General features: G+C 42.6%; 2 protein-coding genes across 4 annotated transcripts; both read right to left on the minus strand.

Moving 5' to 3' along the window:
- Positions 1-467: 467 nt before the first annotated feature.
- On the minus strand, positions 468-6,328 carry LOC147319804 (uncharacterized). 3 transcript variants are annotated; one of them, XR_015131428.1, is made up of 7 exons: positions 6,198-6,328; positions 4,594-4,968; positions 4,242-4,505; positions 2,559-2,643; positions 2,346-2,418; positions 1,795-1,832; positions 468-1,536 (listed from the first exon to the last, which is right to left on the minus strand). XR_015131428.1 is itself a non-coding variant. In XM_086310098.1 (6 exons), the coding sequence occupies exons 1-6, from the start codon at positions 6,247-6,249 to the stop codon at positions 1,529-1,531; spliced, it is 822 nt and encodes a 273-aa protein (XP_086166224.1). In that variant the 5' UTR covers positions 6,250-6,328; the 3' UTR covers positions 468-1,528. The 3 variants fall into 3 exon arrangements, 2 of the variants coding, with proteins under 2 accessions (XP_086166224.1, XP_086166223.1); XM_086310098.1 differs by lacking the exon at positions 2,346-2,418; XM_086310097.1 differs by lacking the exons at positions 468-1,536; positions 2,346-2,418 and having other exon boundaries at positions 1,642-1,832.
- Positions 6,329-8,585: 2,257 nt separating this feature from the next.
- LOC147319805 (uncharacterized) lies at positions 8,586-18,202 on the minus strand. The gene is made up of 8 exons (XM_086310099.1): positions 17,955-18,202; positions 16,870-16,955; positions 11,053-11,427; positions 10,710-10,973; positions 10,340-10,430; positions 9,677-9,731; positions 9,367-9,500; positions 8,586-9,142 (listed from the first exon to the last, which is right to left on the minus strand). The coding sequence occupies exons 1-8, from the start codon at positions 18,200-18,202 to the stop codon at positions 9,085-9,087; spliced, it is 1,311 nt and encodes a 436-aa protein (XP_086166225.1). The 3' UTR covers positions 8,586-9,084.
- Between the last annotated feature and the right edge of the window lie 338 nt (positions 18,203-18,540).

Genomic DNA, 18,540 nt, shown 5'->3' on the forward strand with positions numbered 1-18,540 from the left:
TTTCAGTAGTTCGGCCACAATGATCAACGAGCTGCGTTATGAAAGTCAGACTGGAGCTTCCTGCAGCTCCTCCTCTGGTCTCTGTGAGAGGTGACTACGGCTCAGCGTTCAACGCCATCGTCTCAGACAGCCTCACCACCAAACTGGAACGCCTTTAGACCCCCCAGCTCCTGGATCAGACACTTCCTCACCAACTGGCCTCAATCTGTCCAACCATCTTTGTCCCCCCAGAGGTCATCGTCAGATCCTCCTGTCTCAGGTAAACCAGGGCCATCACAGCTGAACCCTCAAACCCCGCCCACCAACTGTTTGACACCTCCAGACTCACTAACAGCTCCTTCCCCCCACACCCCATCCTGCCCACCCACCTCACCAATCTGAGCCATGGTCACAGGACACTCCCAGACTCTATACTCAGCCCTGTCTTTGCACTGCTCTCAAACACGTGTGTCTCCATTGGCTGGGGGGGGGGGGGGGGAGTCTTTTGTCTCTTTTTCCACTGTAAGAGATAGCAAGGGAGACGGGGAAAGACCCCCAATTCCTGCAGTCTTTACTATTTAGATATTTATTTTTTACTCTTGCACACTCAGCCACATATCGTTTCATTGTACATGTACAGCGGCTTTACTTCCTGAGGAGGCTGAGGAAGTTTGGCATGAACTCCAACATCACCTCAAATTTCTACAGGTGTGCGATCGAGAGCTTGCTGACGAGCTGCATCACAGTTTGGTACAGAAGCTGCTCTGCCAGCAGCCGTAAATCACTACAGAGGGTGGTGAAGGCAGCAGAGCACATCACTGGCACGAGGCTTCCTGCCATTCAGGACATTTATCTCCAGCGATGCCTCCGTAAAGCACACAGCATCATCAAGGACCACAGCCACCCAGCACATCGAGCCTGTCTGCTCGGACTACAAGACTCAAAAACAGTTTTTACCACCAAGCCACACGACACCTCAACCACAACACTTAAACACACACACACCACAGGACGCACTCAGAAGCTACCTGCAGCTTCACAAGTTCTCTGTATAATCTGCACTGGTCACTGCACTTTATTGTTATTGATATTTATATTTAAAAGTGCGATACTGTAATTTTCTGCTGCTCATTCCTGTGCAATGTCCCATCTGCCCTCCGTCATATTTCTTTTCAAGATTTTCTTGAAAATCACTAGTGTACATATATTTATATTTATAGATATATATTTAGTCATCTTTTCTCTTTTACCACGTCTCTCTAATAGTTGCTCCTTACTATTTTTCTAATTTCTTTTTTATTATATTTTCTCCTACTGTATCATGCTGCTGAGTGACTGCTGCTCGTCAAACACATTTCATTGCAATGTTGACCCTGTGCTAACTTCCATATGACAAATAAAACTGAAACTGAAACTGAAGCAATGACTTTAAAGACCTATTCTATTCTATTCTATTCTATTCTATTTCTCCTGTGTGAGCTGGACACAGGTGTAGCCGACTGTAGTTTCCTGTTGGTCGTGTTGTTCTTGAACGCTGCTGTAGACGTTATCAGGAAGCTGAAACCACAGACAGATGTGAAAACAGTGAAGAGGACAGAAACACAGGAAGATGGCTGTTAGTTTGCTCCGTAAAGGAATCACTGATCTCTTCTTCTTTCTCCCATTAGACGTCATCTCACCCCACTTAGCCTACTGCATCGTCTGCTTATTATTCTTACCAAGTCATCACATTATAAATATATCTTAATCCATCCCATTATCCTCAATAAAAGGGGTAAAGTGTGTTAAACACAGTTCCTCCCATCAGTAACTCACCTTCAGCAGCTCTCTGACCCTCTGCTGCTCTCAGCCTCCTGTAACAATATGACTGATTTTACAATCAAATATCAAAAACTACAAAGAAAACAAACATGTGGATAAAGAAGGATGACATGTGAGTCAGGGTTAAGATTATAATTATTCATAATATGCTGTGAACATATTTAACAAAATCATTAAGTGTTTAAAAGAATAAACAGTAAGAATCAGTTAAACAAACCCACAAACTGAGAAAGTGAAGCGTGTTGGGTGTTACTGTGTATTTGTGAGATGTGAGTATGAAAAATGATTTGATGTAAAATTGTTTTCACAGGTGTGACGATGGAATTGAGATATTTCCCCCACATGTGTTTTATCATGTAAGAAACAGCAGGAAATGCTCTGTTTAGGTGAGGGAGCTGTGGGAGGTTCAGGGCAGACGAGTCAACGCACATATATACACGAGGCGTGAGAGACGGAGGCTGATTTCACATTTGTACTTCAGATCATTTCTGTGTTTCCTGACATCAGACCTCCACCTGTGCTGTGGGCTTGATGCTAACACTTACACAGGCTGCTGAACCAAAGCTCAGCTGTCCGTCTCTTCAGCTCTTTGTTGGCAGAGAAAGCTTTACTGTTATACTGTTAATCACACAGGTGATGTAATGTTACATACGTGTACTTTACATGAACACAAGTAAAATCACTAAAACGTAATATAACTCAGGTTCAGCACAGCCACCTTCAGCTGCTGCTGAAGAGGAACTCAGACTGATTTGTACCTTTCGACGATGAAGAGCACGAGCGCGATCACAACCAGCAGGACAACAAACACCACACCAGGTATCGGAGGAAGGTTTCCACCAGCTGTGAAAACAGAAACATATGTAGAAATCAGCACAAACTGTCGGTATGTTACGGGTTGGAAGTGAGAAAGCTCTGATAGAAATATAGCTTTGAAACAACCTGTTTTTATGTATTTATATATGTTTAAGTCAGTTTTCATCCTGCATGTAATTTATCCTGAGTGATGAGTTTGTGCTGTCAGTGAAGTGACCTGAGCGTCCGATCATGTTTCTACTAACTTTAGTTTTCACAGAATGTCACTGGGTGCTGTTGAGGTGGTGTTTTGCTAAAAAAAAAAGAAAAAAGAAAAACGTTTTACTCACATGTTGTAACTTTATTGACTAAATAGAAAAACTAGTGATAAAAGAATCCATCCACTCGGACATAAATAGAGTGGACATGGTCCCCGTGTCTCTGGCTGGCTCGCACGAGGTTTTCTTTTCTTTCTTTCCCTCTCCCTCACTCCTCTCTGCCTGGGCGGAGCTTGTTACGGGCTCTTGCGCTTGGCCCACGCACCTGTGTGATTGTCACCACCTGCTGCTGTTCTGGCTGATTCCCCAGCTACTATTGAAGGCAGTTGCACAGAGCAGCTCTCCGCTGGAACGCAGAGTCTCCTGAGTTCGTGCTCTCAGCTTCTTTAAAGAAGTCCCTGTGTGTATTCGCCTGTATGTAGATACCCCCCTCCTGGACCAGATTACGGACCTATCGTGTGTGTGGCGGTGTGAGTGGAGATTTGGAGCGATTGCGGCTGAAGAGGAGTGAGTGTGCGTGGATTACCCCCTTCTCCCTGGAGCCCCTCCCATCTCACTGTACATATCTCACTGAGGTGTTCCATATTGTAAATAAACTGCCTTCGTTTGTGTGCAAAGAACTCTGTCTGTGCTTGAGTCCATCCAGTAGCCATGCTTTTTAATTCTGCTGCAGATCTCATTAGATCATCTGAGGACAGAGGATGCACAGGTGAGTCCACCTGTGATGTTTAAAACAGGCTAACATTGCTGAAACATACAAACCACGGCAGGACTCAACAAATACATTTTCATTTGTATTCAAGTCATTTGAGTTCTTCAGATGTTTCACTTTTTGTGTCTGAAAGTCTGTGTTTGGGGGAAAAAGTGATTTTATTTTTTTAAGGGTTTGCAAAAGTCACAATAAGTTTTGGAGGCTCATAAAATCCTTTGATATGTTAAAACAAAACTTGAATCTTTGCAAAAATTATTATTGTTATTATTATTATTATTATTATTATTTGAGGTTCCTTCCTGCCAAACACCACGTAGCTCATAAAGTCACAGCTGTGAGGCGACTCTGTGGAAGAAGTGTCAGTATTTAAATAATTTCCCAATGTGTGTAATCATTTTTTAGAACATCGTTTACAAAAGGCAAAGTTTATCATTTAAAGTTACTTGAAACCTAAAAGAATCAAATTTGAGGTTCATCCTATCAAAACACTTTACCAGTCTTTGTTTCATTTAACAACTTAATTTTAAGCATCTTCTAACTTTTCAAAGCTTCTTTTTTCAGTTTGAAATTGTGGCCGGAGATCGCTCCCACATCTCTGTAGAGTTTGTGTTCTCAGTTTGATGACGTCTTAAAAGGTTTCAGAAAACTGAACAAACCTCCAGCCTCCACCTGCAGGCTGTACGGCTCAGAGAGAGTCTTCATGCTCTTCTTCAGAGCACAGGTGTAGTTCCCAGAATCCTCTGCAGTCAGAGGGCTGAGATGGAGGGAGGGGCCAGTGTCTGAGAGGGCGTGGCCATCTTTGAACCAGGTAACCTCCAGTTGGTGGAAAGTGCAGACTGAAGCACAGAGCAGTGTGACGTTTTCACCTCTGCTCAACTTTTTATCATCACTGGAGCTGATTATTCTCATTTTAGACGAATCTAAAATCAAAGTGTTCATATTACTTCACACTTATTAATTCTTAATGATGAATGATTATTTGCAGAATTAAGATTTTTTTGTTCTCACCAACAACCATGACATTCACTCCTGTCTGGTTAGTAAAATGTCCTCGAGGACGATCAGCTTCCATCCTGAAGCGAAAGCTTGCGTTGTCTCCCTGCTGAACATCTCTGATCTGTAAAGTGCAGTTTGTCTTCTTGTCTCCCAGATATTGATAACGAGGATCGATGTTTGCTGAGTTACTGTCATACACAGATGGCATGCTGCCCTGACAGAGTACATGGTTCTTACACCAGCGGACTCTGATGATCTTTAGAGGAACTTCTCTCTGACCATCACTGAAAGACTTCCGAGGTGTGAAGGTGCAGGGGAGGGTGACAGTGGACCCTCTGACAGCACAGGTAGACGTGAAAGGATAGACCACAGTTTGACCCACAGCACCTGTGTGTGAAATATACAAAGCTGGTCAGATTAAACAAAGAATCATGGCAGGGTATTCTGGGTAGTTGTTATGGTTGCACACAAACTATCAACACAACTTTTTTTTATGAACATAACTCCAAATTTCGAGTTACTTTTCTCAAAATTTCTGGTTTTTGACACTACGGGCTTCCATACTGTAGTGTCTGCTGTTATACTGACAGGAACAAAGTCAGGTACTGATGAGTTAGCGGTTACTAATTGTGTATTTTATATTTTCTCATCACCTGTACTGCAGCAAGCCACTAGAGGGCGACTGTGATATTAAAGGCTTCGTGCAGTCCAGATCAGAGGGTTAAGATCACTTGAAAAATGGCAAAAAATCATGTTTTGCATGGTTGGATCTTAACAAGGTTCCAGGTCGAGCTTCAACATGAAACAAGGAGAAATGAGAGTGAAACAAAACATTTTTTGAACATGCAATTTATTGAAAACACTGATTAAACTGAAACAGGGTGTTTCGAAAAACAAAAATACCCACAATTTAAACTCCATAAAACCAGTTTTAGACACCAGCACACAAACAACGGTAGTTCCTCTACTTTCTAACAAGAGTTTTTGATACGATGCAAAATAAGTAAATAAGACAAACTGTAGAGATGAAGACAGAAACACATCTGATAAGCAGGAAGATGTCACAGCAAAGCTGGCCGGAAAAAAGAAGAATGAAGGAACTCGAGTGTCCCAACAACTTCCTCAAATAACTGCCTGACTGTTCACCAGGTTCCCAGCGCCGAGCAGCACCGATCTCAGGAAGGAGGTACGAGAAGATCCATGAGCAAATAAAAAAATAAATAAGTGCCAATAATAAAATCAATGACTGCATTCATTGAAACCTGCTGTCTTCAATAGTAACTGTAAAGTTTTTCTATCAAGTAAATGTGACGTCAGTCAGAAATAATGAGTCTGCTACAAAATGTTTGTGTGAAAACAAAGTAACGTAAAATAACTTCTCCTTTTGATTTCCCCTCAGCAGCTTTGAGGTGGCTACAATGATCACATCCAGCTGCTCGATCACTTATTGATCTTCTACATTCACACTCACATCTCTGACATGTGGTTTCTGCTTTTGTGCCTTTAAACAGGATTTGGATGCAGAGCAGCAGCAGCGAGCGAGTCAAAGGAAAACTCTGAACCCTGTTTCCACTGATCGTCACTAAAACAGGATCAAAATAAGACTTCAGTCTTACCTGCCAGCAGGAACATGAAGCTCCACAGAAGCTGTTTGTCCCAAACTGCCATCCTTAGTTTCTGCTGAGGCTCTGCTGCAGTCAGAGGAGCGAGCAGAGAGTAAAGAGCTGGATGATGAAATGAGGCTGAAGAGTTGTCTCTGTGAATCTGTCGTTTCTTTTATGGTCACTTCCTGAAACCACGTGATTCATTTAAAAAATAGAAACAGTTTGCAGAAACTCAGAGACCAAAGCACTCTGAGCTGCAGGAGGAGGGTTTCATGTTCATTAGATTTGCAACATGCAACAAAGAGAACAAGAACGTTGTGTAAAAATCTTTGTTTCTTGTTTTATTCAAAGTTCTCTGTTTCATCATTTGCATGAAATCTCTGCTGAACATTGAAAACAAGTGTGGACACAAAGAAAGAAGATTGTTAGCGATGAACTACTGAAACAATCTAGGAAGTGTCCCAGTCTGATGTGCAGAAGCTCCAGATGTTGGTTTCATGTGTCAGCACCAATCGTCAGAGCTGACGACTGACGATGGTAATTAACACGTTTATCCAGTGAAATGCGTTAACGTGAATACATGACATATTATTTTTATCTCTTTATTTTTTTGCATTAGCTGCATCAAAACAAATAAAGATTGTTATGATCAGTAGATTTTCTCTCATCTAACCTGCACCGAGGATCCTGTACACAGGAGCTTTTTTGTGTTTGAACACACAGATGTGATGGATGAAGTCATCGCGGTTACTTCTTCAGGTTTATTTTCAGTGTCTCCGTCATGATTTTATTTCACTTCTTTAGTTTTTTCTTTTTATATTTCTGTAAAGGTTAATTCAGCAGCATTTAGAAGCTCTTAAATGAAAATTACATTTTAAAGCTAAAATCTGATTATTGTTGTCATGCATGAATTTTCACATTTCGATAGTTTTAGTGGTTAAACTTTATGATTGATTAATTTCTGACGTGCTGCTCAAATATAGATATAAAAATGTAAATTCAGCTTCCTGTTTGTCGAATTAAAAACTGTCGAGATTTTAGTTTTACACGTTTTTGTTATGACAACATTCTAATCATTCTGTTCATGTTTTGTTGTTTTTACGACAGGTTTAGTCTCAAACACGTTTCCGTCCCTGCAGGCAGAGTCTGACATCACGTCCTGTCTGCTCATCCTCAGAAGCTTGTGCCATCATCTAATGTTTCACAACTTTGTCCTACACTAAAGGCATTTGTGAGGGATGATTAAACAGACGTCAGAGCAGATTAAAACATTAATATAGTCGATGTTTTCTCTTGTTTGTTTATCAAGAGGAAACAGGAACTCTCGAGAAATTTAAAGAAAATCTTAAAATTTTTCATAAAAACTTTTTTACAACAAACAACAAAAAACAGACGAATTTTAAAAAAAAAAATCATTATTTTTATTGCAATTAACACAGAAGAAAAATGAAAGTTATTTTTAATAAAGTTATGTGTTCATAACAAACAAAACATTTTGGACTAAAACAGAAGTCGTGACACTGAAACACAGACTGTACATAGAAGATGTCCAAAGGCCCATCGTGACGCCGCAGGTTCATGTTTTTAAGACTCTGTTTTGGTATTTTGACTCGAGATCGAGCGAGGCGGCTCTAACAGTGAAACCGAGACCACCGCAGGCTCGTACGGCTTTTGGATCAATTAAAAATAGACTAAATGATACCTGAAAATAACAGGAGAACTACTTCCTCCTCTGAAGTTCTGCAATCAAGCTGCAAAACATCTGAGGAAGTCTTAATGTGTTGCTAATCTCACTGAGCCAGTGCTGGTATAAAAAAGTGGACTCGTGCAGCTGTGGCAGCCATGACAGGGTAAAGACAAGCCGGTTATTCATTTCCTTTTCTGCATATGTGGCGTCTGCGTGGACGGCTGAATGTGTGTGAATGCAGACAAAGTGCTTTCATGAAAGGGTGAATCAGGCGTGTTGTGTAAAGTGCTTAAAGCGCTCGAGTAAAGCAGAAGAAGTATGGAAATGAACCCCACAAAGCAAACTCTCCTCCATCATCAGCACTTGGAAAATGAACTTCATGTTTCATTCAGCAAAGCTTCAAACTGCAGATGAGCCTTCAACTCACTGGGAAACATTTAACGAGGTCACAGATTAAGTGAAGGTTCGGCTCATTTTCTCACCTCTTATTGAGGTTTTGCAGACGTGTGACCACTAACCAGGTGATGGTTAATGTTTTAGATGAGTGACAGTCACAGAGACAATGAAGGATCAAATGAATTGAGTGGCAGTGATATGGGACCAATGAAGCTTTCTGACCCTCAACGTGAAATAAAAGTGAATTGTGTGCAGATCGCTCGGCTCAGATCAGGCAGCATGTGGAGGACACGACGATGGTTGTGGTTCAGCAACGTGAAGTTTTAGCTTTTGTTCTCAGAACAACCTGATCAGAGAAAAGCAGCTCAGACTCTGAAGAGTACAAAGTCTGCATTGTTGCATTTTTCCTCGTCCTGGTTTAATGAGCGCTGTAAGAAGAAGTGTGCTGGGTCCTTCACTCAGACTCGAGTTTCAAACCAGCTTCCAGATGACTGAGAAAATAATGAAGTGGAATAACAGAGAGAGTGTGGAGCAGATCATGGCCCAGAAACAAATAATTCGATTGTGAGTTATTCCCGATATGGACAGCGTTCCAGTTTGGACTGAGCTGCATTCATGACTTCCTCCACCTTACAGCACACATGCAGCACCACAGAGCTGCAGATACGCCTTCGACTCATCTCTCTGAAGTTTTTTAATAGTTCTGTATAAAGTCAGAGTCGAGCCGCAGCTTCATCAAACAGATTTACACAAACTGCCACAGCTCACAGCTTCCTGCAGCTGATTGGTGGATGGAGGGAGTGAGAGAGCTGCGATTCATCCTCGACTGGACACTGAGGAATAGACAACGTCATCGCTGGCCGCCTGCAGGCGCCTACGAAGCAAAGATCAAAAGAAAATGATCTGATGACAGCTCATGCATGCAGCATAGACAGACACTTCTGTGGTGTTATTGTGATACGTTGTGCCGAAATAAAGTTTAATCTTTCATCGCTGTCTGTTTGTCGCAGCGGCTTCAGTGTCACAGCCACAAATCTGAGCTGTCTGTTGTTTGTGTGACGACACAAACGTGAGTGTTTAAACGTTTCCGGGTCCTACCTGCCCTCCTGTTTCTTCTGTTTGAACTGGACGGAGGCATAGCTGACGTCCTCCGCGGCTCGGCCGGGTTCCTGCTGCTGAGCCGCCTCAGTTTGTGCAGACTTCACCATGTTGCTGTAGATGCTATCAGGATGCTGAGAACCACAGCAGGGAAACAAAGAGATCAGACGACTGAAGGTCCAGAATCAAAGCAGCACACTTTCAATCAATGCACATGTTTTGAACTCGAGCTTGCTAAAATAATAACCTATACAGAATGTCACATCCTATAAGATTCATTCATAGTAAAGTCCTCCCATCACCCACTCACCTTCTGCTCTGGATCACCTCCCACAGCCCTCTGATCCTCTGCTGCTGCCAGCTTCCTGCAACAGTATCAGTATTTATGAGAATCACACAACAGGACTGTAGAAAACAGACACAATGTGATTATAAATCACACACATTAGTAGGTTAGGAGTTAGGAAACATGCTGTGACGTCAGACTTGATCAGCTGATATTGTATTGGTTGTATTGTCTCTTATTAATATGAAAAACTACTCAGATTATTAAGTATTTAACAGAACGTTTGCCAACTGTCTCTTAATCAGCTCTTTCATTCTTGGGCTGCAGTTTGTACCTTTCCTGCATGAGCCTGTGGTGGAAATGTCTTCATTCATGTAAAGGAAAATATTAACATCAGGAAGCATAATAATTTCTAAACGTTATCACGCTGTGCTTCTGCATTTTTCTCATTTATTTAAAGGGATTTGATCAGATGATATTTTCCAGATTGACATAAATATATAGCAAACACGTTTTATTTTATTATTAATTATTTAAAAAAATAAACCTTTATATATTTAAGGTGAACGTGTGCTTCGTGTTTACTGAGGATGAAGTTTGAAATCCACACCAACTTCACATAATTTGCTTCTTTGCTAAAGTAAAACCACAAAAACATGAAATACTTCAAACACTCTGTTTCTGCACCTTTTGATGATGAAGGTGAAGAGTACGAGCAGGATCACAGCCAGCAGGAGACCAAACACCACACCAAGTACCAGACGAAGGACACCATCAGCTGTTAGAACAAACAACAGATCATGAGTGACATCACTGGGTGCTGCGATTTGGGATTTACAGATTCATGAAAGTGAACAAAGCTCTTCACGTGTTTTACATGTGGTTCTTTCATTAGCTGAGTATAAAAACAGTGAGTGCATGAAGGAGTTTTTCCAGATACAAATGTCCCAGTTTTATTCTGCTGTTGATCTGGAGATGATTTGGTGTCAGGCTGAGCATCATTGTGTGTTTGCAGTTTGATGACGTCTTCAAAATTGTTTCAGAAAACTGAACAAACCTCCAGCCTCCACCTGCAGGCTGTACGGCTCAGAGAGAGTCTTCATGTTCTTCTTCAGAGCACAGGTGTAGTTCCCAGAATCCTCTGCAGTCAGAGGGCTGAGACGGAGGGAGGGGCCAGTGTCTGAGAGGGCGTGGCCATCTTTGAACCACGTGACCTCCAGTTGGTGGAAAGTGCAGACTGAAGCACAGAGCAGTGTGACGTTTTCACCTCTGCTCACCTTTTTATCATCACTGGAGCTGATTATTCTCATTTTAGATGAATCTAAAATCAAAGTGATCATTACTTTCATTGAACGCTCATTTATGTTTTTTTTATTAATGTCAGGATATTTTTCTCTCACCAACAACCATGACATTCACTCCTGTCTGGTTAGTAAAATGTCCTCGAGGACGATCAGCTTCCATCCTGAAGCGAAAGCTTGCGTTGTCTCCCTGCTGAACATCTCTGATCTGTAAAGTGCAGTTTGTCTTCTTGTCTCCCAGATATTGATAACGAGGATCGATGTTTGCTGAGTTACTGTCATACACAGATGGAGTGCTGTCCTGACAGAGTACATGGTTCTTACACCAGCGGACTCTGACGATCTTTAGAGGAACTTCTCTCCAACCATCACTGAAAGACTTCAGAGGTGTGAAGGTGCAGGGGAGGGTGGCAGTGGATCCTCTGACAGCACAGGTAGACGTGAAAGGATAGACCACAGTTTGACCCACAGCACCTGTGTGTGAAATATACAAAGCTGGTCAGATTAAACAAAGAATCATGGCAGGGTATTCTGGGTAGTTGTTATGGTTGCACACAAACTATCAACACAACTTTTTTATGATTGGTTTGCATCAAAATTCAGTTTTTACACACTGACCCTGCAGTTCAACCTTCAAACAGTCACTCATGCTGTGATATGATGCTACGTGCAGCAGTTCACTGCAGCCCTGCAGACTCTGAAACACAGAGTGACCTGCTATAAACAAACGGCTGCAAACTTTCTATAGGTCATTATTGCTTATGTTGATGATTAAGTTCTTTTTTTAAATTACAAAAACTCTGGACACTAAAGGATTATGTTTATTCCCTACAGACAGAGCAGCAACAAGGATGGGGAATATATGCTGAGAATATAGCAGGATCACAGCTGGATAACCTCATCTGGCTGTTTATGATGAGCAGGAAGCTCCTCTAACCTCATCCTGTTTTAAACCACACCACAATGTTTCCCTGAGGCAAACCAAACCTGAACCAACAAACAGCGGTCTATGTTTGGAAACCAGGAGAGAATGGAGCCAGCTAAGAAGAGGAGGATGTCCTCCCCTGTGTGGGAACATTTTGATTCTATTCCTCCCAACAAGGTATGTAAATTTCTACAGAAGATGTATTGTCATAATACTGATGGTGCAATACAATTTATGTTGAGCGGCTTTACTTTTGTACAAGGTGAAGTGTTTGCTATGTGCCAGGGAGCTGGGATATAACAACAACACCTCATCCATGCTTAGGCACTACAGAGCTTTGCATGAGAATAAGAGGAACACCGATTGTGGAGCAAGACCAGGTGAGCCATCAAATGCAATGATAATAAGATAAGATAGAACTTTATTAATCCCTCGGGTGGGTTCCTCTGGGAAATTCGACTTCCAAAAAGCACAGCAACGACCGAAGTTACAGTTACAGAATTGTTACACACACACACACACACACACACACACACACACACACACACACACACACACACACACACACACACACACACACACACACACACACACACACACACACACACACACACATAAATAAAATATACAAAGGGGATAAATAGAATAAATAGGAATAAAAAATAAAAATAAAGTGAATTGCACATTTCAAGTATTGAGTCTATTGCACTGTTGACTATTTACAAAAAGTATTGCACAAGGTATTGCACAGTGAGGTGAAGAGGCACTGCAGCTTAGTTGTTCCCCCCTCCTTTGTCCTCCTGTCTCCCCTCCCTCTCCCCTCCAGAGAGGAGTTAAACAGTTTGATGGCGTGTGGGACAAAGGAGTTTTTAAGTCTGTTAGTTCTTGTCTTGGGGAGAAGCAACCTGTCACTGAACAGACTCTTCTGGTTGTTAATGGCCGTGTGCAGAGGATGCCTAGCATTGTTCATAATGTCCAGCAGTTTCTTTAGTGTCCTTTTCTCTGCCACTGTCACCAGAGTGTCCAGCTTCATGCCGACCACAGAGCTAGCCCTCCTGATCAGTTTCTCCAGCCTGGATGAGTCCTTCTTTGCTGTGCTGCTCCCCCAGCACACCACAGCATAGAAAAGTACTCCAGCAACCACCGACTGGTAAAACATCCTCAGGAGCTTCCTGCAGATGTTAAAAGACCTCAGCCTCCTGAGGAAGTACAGTCGGCTTTGGGCTTTTTTATACAGGTGCTCTGTGTTGCATGACCAGTCCAGTTTATTGTCCACCCACAGCCCGAGGTACTTGTACTTGTTGACCACCTCCACCTCCTCCCCCTCTATCTGAACCGGCAGTGGACCTTCTCTGGACCTCCCGAAGTCCACAACCAGTTCCTTAGTCTTTGAGGTGTTGAGTTGCAGGTGGTTTGTGTGACTCGAAGCGACAAAGTTCCTCACCAGACTTCTGTACTCCTCTTCCTGATCATCCCAGATACACCCCATGATGGCCGTGTCGTCTGCAAACTTCTGAATGTGGCATAATTCAGAGTTGTAGCAGAAGTCAGAGGTGTACAGGGTGAAGAGAAGAGGGGACAGCACAGTTCCCTGTGGTGCTCCTGTGCTGCTGACCACAGTGTCAGACGTGATGTCCTTCAGCCTGACGTACTGTGGTCTGTCGGTGAGGTAGTCGGAGATCCAAGCCACCAGGCAGGGGTCCACCTCCATCCTGTTCAGTTTTTCCTGAAGCATACAGGGCCGGATGGTATTAAAGGCACTGGAAAAGTCAAGAAACAGGATCCTGACCGTGCCTTTTCCCCCATCCAGGTGTGAGTGGGCTCTGTGTAGGAGGTACAGGATGGCATCCTCCACTCCGACACCCGCCTTGTATGCAAACTGTAGTGGGTCCTGGGCATGTTGTACCTGTGGTCGGAGGAAGTTGAGGAAGAGCCGCTCTAGAGTCTTCATAAGATGTGACGTCAGTGCCACCGGTCGGAAGTCATTCAGCTCATTGGGCCGGTTCCTTTTAGGGACCGGGACGATGCAGGATGTCTTCCATAGGGCGGGCACTCTCCCCAGTCGCAGACTGAGGTTGAAGACTCGTTGTAGCGGCTCCCCAAGTTCAGCAGCACACGCCTTAAGCATCCTAGGACACACCTTGTCTGGGCCTGCTGCCTTTCATGCTGTAATGTTACTAAATGATATAACAATATTATACAACTGTTATAAGTTACGTGTGTGATATTTATATCTGTGCTTTGTCTTTATTGTCTTTCCTCAGGAGAACAATCTCAAATAGATGAAGACCTGGTCAGCATGGTGATTGAGGACTCACAGCCATTTAGCATTGTGGAGGACAAAGGAGTTAAAAGATTTGTTAAATCATTAAATCCCAGCTATGTTCTCCCCACTAAAGGTTATAAAAGCAGTGAAAATTTAGTTTTTACTGAATAAAATATGGGCAGGACTGAGGCTCAAAGCCTCAGTGTGTAGCTGTCCATACCTCAACGTTACAAAAGCACAACTACTGTCCACACCCCAACCACACCTCACCTCACAGTAAATGATCATTTCCATTTCAAGCATTTCCAAATAATTATTTCCCATACTGCCACTATAAATATACACAGTATACTGCCATCACTACAATATACATGTTTTACACACTCCTTTTGTTGTTGACATTTACAGGCTGTGTGCAAAATGCCACACTCTTCAAATTCATGCCAGCTATTATTTTTACGTCCAGTAGGTGTCCTGCTAGAGCAAATGAAGCTTCAAGAAGCTTTGTGCTGGGGTGAACCAATTGGATGAAAAGCTTCAGTGCTTCATGAAGCTTCATCTGCCCATCACTAGTTGAACCTGTAGTTTGGTGTATTGTCAGCCCTACCTGTGTCTGTCCTTGGTGATCTGTTCATGTCCCCGTGTTGTGCTGTAAAACAGTCTGGGTGTTTCCTGTTTTACTTTGTAGGTCTGTGTCTCATTATGCCCATTAGTTCCAGCTGTGTCCCCTCCTGTGTGCCATTTCCTCATTACCTGGTGTGTGTATTTATAGTTGGTGTCTGCCTGTGCTCCTCGTCGGCTTGTCTGCATTCGTCTGTGTGTCTCTGCTTTAATCTGCATTCCTCTGCGTTCTATGGTGTTTCGTTCCTGTCTCTGCGGCGCTCTGCCCCGCACCCCTTTTGTATGGTCTCAGGTTTGTCTTTAGTTTCTCCCAGTTTAGGTTTGTAATTGCTCATGCTGCGTTGATTGTTTTTGCCACCACCACCTCTGTGAATAAACGTCACTCGTATCATCAGTTTGCTGCATCTTGGGTCCTCCTTTTCCTCCTCACCACACAGCTCCCTCCGCCAGCCGTGACAGTGATAAAGCGATAGATCTTTCAGCCCAATTCTACTTTTTCTGCATAATCCATCATACAAAATGTAATCAGATGGAAAAGTCTCTTTTTAAAACTTGTTTTATTAGTTTTAATCTTTTAACTTCATGCATCAAGCAAACATTTAATTATCTGCAACATTCTCTGACTGGAAGAAATTAGTTTAACATTTAAACCTATTTTCTGCACATTCCAGCTCATAAAATAAAATATTTTTTGTGTTTACACTCAGTCTTTCAAATAGATGCAAGTAAAACACAGCAGAAAATAAATAAAGTCAAAGACTCAGCGGTCCTGTTGTTCTATTTTCACCTGTAAAGCAGGAGTGGGGCAGGCGGAGGTTTACCCTGGTGCAGGTGTGCCGCGGTCAGTGGAAGAATCCGTGAGTTTCTCTGTGAGTTTCCCATTACGTCGTAGCTACTCGGTGCTTGTTGGAAGTTTAGGGGTTTTTTCGCTGTAAAAAGAAGTTTTCTTCCCACGCACAGCGGACACTAATGTTTTTGTCACTTTTTATGGAATCAAACTCAAAGTAAGGTCAGTACTTCCACGCTTTAAACGCTGCACGCTCATACTCTCTCCCACACTCGATATGTGATCCATTGTTGATCTGCACACAGCTGTTGTCTCAAACGTCGCACTCGCTTACGTCACTGTCGTGAGACATTCTCGCAAAAAATCACGGTTTTAGTAACGCAGTAACGCAGCGTTCCTACGGGAAAGTAACAGTAATCTAATTACCGTTTTTGCAATAGTAATCCCTTACTTTACTCGTTACCTGTAACTTTACTTTACGCATTACAAGGTAACGCGTTACTGCCCATCTCTGGTCTTGATGCATGCTCAATATTCCAGGCAAGGAAATCCCAAAACATGGATTCTGTTCATCTGGACGTTTTCAGTGGGAGAAACGTTTCATCATCATCATCCAAGTGACTTCTTCAGTCTCAGCTGACTGCAGGTTTCCAACCTTACACATAATGACTGACACTGGCACCAAACTATGGGCCGAGAGGTCAGTTTCATGCTCATTGATATGCATGACTATTGATCAACGGTGATTTATCAGTCGTCCGGAAAACACAGGTGAAGCACCGGGCAGCAAAGTGGCATTAAACAGGCCCAGCTCACCTGTGTAAGAGCTGCACCAGCTTTCAGAGCACCAACAGCAACAAGCTTTTATTTACAGAGCTTATCTACACAACTGACAGCACAACAGGGAAGAAGGAAAAGAGAAGTAATGAGAACAGACGAGTTTTTATATGACTGCTCCAATAATACTGCAGTAAAAGTACGCTGTTAAAGTAAACGTGGGTTTAAAGTTTCCGTCACTAACAGACAGAAATAATCCGTCTGTTATAAAATACTCGAGTTTGAATAAAAACTAATTTAGAAAGCCTTCTCCTTTCCCCTCCAGCAGCTTTGAGCTCTTCGAAACGATCGTTAACCCTCCGTGTGATAATATCAGCTTGTTTCACATCGTTATTAAGTCTACGTGATTCGAATCATTTCTCAGATTTAATACGTTTGTAGATTTGGAAACAGTTTGCAGGCAGAGCAGCAGTGAGTGAGCGAAAGCACAACTTCACAGATCCGTCATTAACAAGAATAAAAACATCTTTTCAGTTTTACCTGCCAGCAGGAACACGAAGCTCCACAGAATCATCTCACCACAAACTGACATGTTCGGGTTTCTGTTGAGCTTCTCCGGGTTTCGTCTGTAATCAGAGGAGAGGGCAGAGAGCGAAGCTGAGAAATGATGATGTCTCGTTTTTGTTTTGAGGAACTCTCCTCTCTGACTTGGCTCTGTTAGTCTGACCAGCCCCGCTCCTTTTGGAGTTACTTCCTTTCACATTTTATATGCGATCAGGCCTGAAATCATTCGTGCAAAGAAAAAGAAAAAACGAGAAAAGAAAATCAGTTTATTGCAAACAGACTGAAAGATTCTCAACAAGATGAAGTTTGTTTTTATCACAGAAACACAAGAGAGTTGTCAGTCTGGAAATAAATGAAGCACTGCTTTGAAAATGAAAAATTCTGCAAGGTTTTTTCTTCCTCTTTTCTATTTCAGAAGCACAAGGAGATATTGCAACAGAGGACAGAGAGTTTTCACAATCATGAGCTCTGCAGAGCAAATATAGATCTAAAAAGGTTTCAGACCGACACAAGTGCAGAGTAAAGGACAGACAGCATAACGAGGAGAGGGGATCAGGAAGAGGCAAAGAACGGGTTTTAACCCAGTGGGACCCCAGAGGGTTAATCCAGACATGACTTTCAGGACAGAGAAACAGCATTTCAGTCTGGATGGAGGCTGAAACATAAAAATGAAGCTATATTTATGAACCTATCCCCCTTGTTATGGATATGGTCCACATCAGATGCATCTGTGGTTCAGCTCTCTGAGGTTTATCAGTAGTTCAGCTAAAACTAACGTCACAAAAAGCTGCAACTTCAACAAAGCGCCAAACGGATCGGCTCGATCTGCAGCTTCTCCTGTGGTCGCTGCGTTTACTTCAGCTTCTGTGAGTGTGACTAAGAAGTGGCTTCAGCTTCGACTGGCTACTGAAGAGCGGACCACAGCAACGTCAGCTTCCTCCACAGAAGAAAGGACAAAGTTATAAAAGGGACTAAAACTGCAAATGAATGCATCAGAGGACATCCACTCAACACTCAGTCAGAATAGATCACACACACACAAGCACAAAATGTTAACGTACACAGATGTGGAGTTTCCATCTGCACAGCTGAAACATCTGTCCATCCTCCCCGTCCTCCTGTGTCGTTTGTTTGGCATGGACGGTGGAGATGATGTCCAGATGCTGATGTCCCCCACAGCTCGGCTGCTTTCACATTGGCGACCTTCGTGTTGGGCGTTGCTGAAGACCGCAGACAGAAATAAAAACACAGAACGCTCTTCAGGAGTTAACTCTTTGCAGGGTTGTTCTGCATCCTGAATTTTGCTCATTTTTAGTGAACACAAAATTCACATTTTTGCTCTTCCTGTTCATCATTAGGACAACAAACTCCTCCAGAAGCCTCAAGATTCTTAAATTCTTATATCCTGTATTTGTATCATTGTTGTGCCTCATCGTTACATCTAAACGATGCTAAGAATACACTTATTTATTTTGTGGGTTTGATTGTGTGAAGTCATCTTACAGGAACTGCTTTCTCGCTGACCTGCTTCTCCAAAATTGCCCAGAAACGTTTCTTTTTTTGGTACTTCCTCTGAAAACAGCCTTTCACGCTCGAATCAGCCCACGTCCTCAAGGTGAGAAATTAAAAAAAGAAACCGTTTTTTCT

Source organism: Aulonocara sp. 'chitande type north' Nkhata Bay, linkage group LG11 (genome assembly GCF_057382095.1).
Source record: "Aulonocara sp. 'chitande type north' Nkhata Bay isolate Kocher_YH1m ecotype deep benthic linkage group LG11, A_spYH_male_GT1.1, whole genome shotgun sequence".
In the NCBI taxonomy this organism is placed as follows: Eukaryota; Metazoa; Chordata; class Actinopteri; order Cichliformes; family Cichlidae; genus Aulonocara; species Aulonocara sp. 'chitande type north' Nkhata Bay.

What these genes read in the sequence shown, in the direction of transcription:
- LOC147319804 (XM_086310097.1), bottom strand. Translation starts at nt 6,249, where the DNA reads ATGGCAGTTTGGGACAAACAGCTTCTGTGGAGCTTCATGTTCCTGCTG. An exon ending in CTTCATGTTCCTGCTGGCAG is followed by an intron (nt 4,969 to 6,197) that starts GTAAGACTGAAG and finishes TTTCACACACAG; the next exon opens with GTGCTGTGGGTCAAACTGTG. An exon ending in AGTGAATGTCATGGTTGTTG is followed by an intron (nt 4,506 to 4,593) that starts GTGAGAACAAAA and finishes CTTTGATTTTAG; the next exon opens with ATTCGTCTAAAATGAGAATA.
- LOC147319805 (XM_086310099.1), bottom strand. Translation starts at nt 18,202, where the DNA reads ATGAGCAAAATTCAGGATGCAGAACAACCCTGCAAAGAGTTAACTCCT. An exon ending in AGTGAATGTCATGGTTGTTG is followed by an intron (nt 10,974 to 11,052) that starts GTGAGAGAAAAA and finishes CTTTGATTTTAG; the next exon opens with ATTCATCTAAAATGAGAATA. An exon ending in TTCACCTTCATCATCAAAAG is followed by an intron (nt 9,732 to 10,339) that starts GTGCAGAAACAG and finishes ATACTGTTGCAG; the next exon opens with GAAGCTGGCAGCAGCAGAGG.